Source organism: Limulus polyphemus, unplaced genomic scaffold (genome assembly GCF_000517525.1).
Source record: "Limulus polyphemus unplaced genomic scaffold, Limulus_polyphemus-2.1.2 Scaffold3008, whole genome shotgun sequence".
NCBI lineage: Eukaryota > Metazoa > Arthropoda > Merostomata > Xiphosura > Limulidae > Limulus > Limulus polyphemus.
The window spans coordinates 141,044-143,995 of NW_013668618.1; the positions used below are offsets into that span (position 1 = coordinate 141,044).

Genomic DNA, 2,952 nt, shown 5'->3' on the forward strand with positions numbered 1-2,952 from the left:
ATTTTATCCGACAATGAAATTACTCATAATGCACATAAAATTGTTCATGTTAAGCTTCTAATCACACAGTATACATTACTCAAAACAGCATGGGGGTCTCACATGTCACACATATATATTGTTACGTCTCCGTGTGTTAATTAATTTTCCGTAACTTCGTTCCGACGAAACTTAAGCGACACAAGTCTTTACTTAATAAAACTGATTTATTCTTTCCGAATATAACTTTACCGATACACTCAACTTCAACAATCGCGTTAAAACAAACGCTAATCAACGAACGTCAACAATACTTCCGACTGCAGTTCAGTTACTCACTATCTTTACACCACCCATTACATTACCTTCCCCTCTTTTATATACCAGCCTACCCTATATCTAGTAAGAACTAGAACATTCCCCAAAGTACATGATAGTTCTAGAAACGTTGCGTCACAGTAGTCATGTGACTCGATGACGCAACACATACCAAAACACGGGACTTCAAAACAGAAATTGAATTAAAAAATTACGAACACAACTAATTAAAGATTAGAAGGGGGGGGGGTCTTGCTTACGATGTTTCACAGTAGACTGTACAGTTATATCCGCGTGAGGAAGGTTTGTGGTGAATGATATAAGACTACATTCTGCAATCAGGTGATTGGTTGTGGATTCATTAAAGCTCCTCCTATATTTCCTATCTTCCAATCGTTAGTCAATAAAGTACGTGTTTCTACTGTTTTTCGGGTCTTTATAACCTACAGCTGTAACCACAATAAAGTTGTGACACGATCTATTACTTTCTGTGATTTGTGTCTTCTGGCTGGGATAATTCTCTGGCTTGGAGGTGTTTTCATGAACTACGTCTAACGTTTACAACATGACGAAAGCCACGCTAGAAGTCCCGACTATAGACCGTCACGACTTTAAGAACAAATCCATCGACGAGATGAGCCATTTGTTATATAAGCTTATAGAATTAGTACCCAATATGCCAAAAAACAGGAGGCTTTCTAAGCTTGAGATAATTCAATACGTTATAGACTATATTCTAGATTTACAGCTCGCCCTGGAAGCCCATCCGACTTTCAGGGCTGCGAGACCGTGTAGTACCCCTGAGCGACAGCCGCTAGTAGCCCTATCTCCTTCCAGTAACGCCAGAGTTAATCTTCCTGCTGTGCATGAGGTAAGTCACGTGTGCTCTGTCTCAAAGCTTGAACGATTTTATTTCACAGATTCTGCGGAATTTTGGTGTATAATGTTAACTTTTGATCCAGTGAAGTTATCTACAAACATCAACCCAGTAGTAAAAACAGCTAACTAAATATACTGTTCTTATGTGCTAACATACATTGATTAGAATGCACCTTTTCATCTGTTCCGTTCCTCACTGTTAGCGATATTTACGGTTGTAACCCAATAATATCTCGCGAGTTTGGCAGCTTAGAAGATGCATGCTATTTCTAAATTCAGATTTAGTTGTAATACATATTACACATGATTTATAACACTGTATATTAGAGGGCTTATGTCTAACACATGTCACGTGACTCAATGGCCTGTGTAGAGCGTAACATATATCACGTGATTTAAAGTTCTGTGTTCAGAGCAAAGTGTGTAATATGTATCACGTTATTTAAAGTGTTCTGTGTTCAGAGCAAAGTGTGTAATATGTATCACGTTATTTAAAGTGTTCTGTGTTCAGAGGAAAGTGTGTAATGTGTATCACGTTATTTAAAGTGTTCTGTGTTCAGAGGAAAGTGTGTAATGTGTATCACGTTATTTAAAGTGTTCTGTATTCAGAGGAAATTGTGTAATGTGTATCACGTTATTTAAAGTGTTCTGTGTTCAGAGGAAAGTGTGTAATGTGTATCACGTGATTTAAAGTGGTATGTTTTAGAGTAAATTGCCTTTTTTGTTGAGAGTATGTTTTCAGATTAGACAAAAATTGACGTAGATCTGGTTTAATATATTTTCCCAGGAAACTCATAATGAAAAAATTTCAAGTTACTTACGCGACCTGGAGGTTGGATTAGCAAAGCCAGTTTCCTGCTAGACAAATGCAGTATGTATTGATAGCCTGAAATCAAGAAAGAGACACTTCCAAGGAGTGTATTAGATATAACACTAGTCCAAGAGGCTGAAAAGTCAGGGAAGTATGTGACGTCAGCCAAGAATCGGTATTTATGTTCACGGACAATGTACTCTCAGTAGAAGGATCATCAGTGGCTGGAGGAACTAAGTCCAGAACTGTAGAAATGTCTTTAGTTTCTTAGTATGTTGAAAGTCACATATTCTCTTTCTACTTTCAAAGATTTGATTGTGATGGCAGTCTTTTATCTATTGGTACAGGTAGGCCGTTTAAGAATACATGAAAATTTTCTATCTCTGTGATTTGACTCTACTGTACAAACTTCTCTATATCAATTTGTGTAAATTTTGTATGTTCGTTGAATATGCGGAAACTCTTTTAATATTTGTACAAATGATCACGTGATAGTTATTAATATCCGGAACACTGTGAAATTGAAATGTATATACTTAAAATTGGCTCATTTTTTGATATAAGAAAAAGATTAAAAAAAACATGTTCCAAACTGAAAACCTGTGTTGCCTGAATATTTCCTTAAGACAAAATAAAGATCAGAATTAAAATAAGTAAATTAATCATCTATGTTTTTAACAAATCATTGATATTATGTGTCACATGCTTCCTGTAGATGTATAACCATTAACCGGGTTTGACCCTCAAATTACTCATTTGTTTTTATACCCTTCACTGTTATGTTTTTTTTTTTTTCTGTTATCACAATATAATCAGTGTTAAAAACTGACAAAACTAACTGGATGAAATCCCATTTTCTGTGTAAAATATGTAAAGGATCCCAGCATTAATTAGTTGGGGTATTGAAGGTAATTTGATAATTCATTTGGTTCATAAATAGTTTACAAAATTTTGTTTAAAAGTCC

The 2,952-nt window shown here is 35.4% G+C and overlaps 1 protein-coding gene across 1 annotated transcript; it reads left to right on the forward strand.

Annotated features, from left to right (window-relative positions):
• The first annotated feature begins 789 nt into the window (after window positions 1-789).
• On the forward strand, window positions 790-2,547 carry LOC111088026 (DNA-binding protein inhibitor ID-2-like). Its single transcript, XM_022396767.1, has 2 exons — window positions 790-1,168; window positions 1,964-2,547. Exons 1-2 carry the CDS (start codon window positions 863-865, stop codon window positions 2,036-2,038), a joined length of 381 nt encoding a protein of 126 aa, XP_022252475.1. The 5' UTR covers window positions 790-862; the 3' UTR covers window positions 2,039-2,547.
• Window positions 2,548-2,952: the final 405 nt, after the last annotated feature.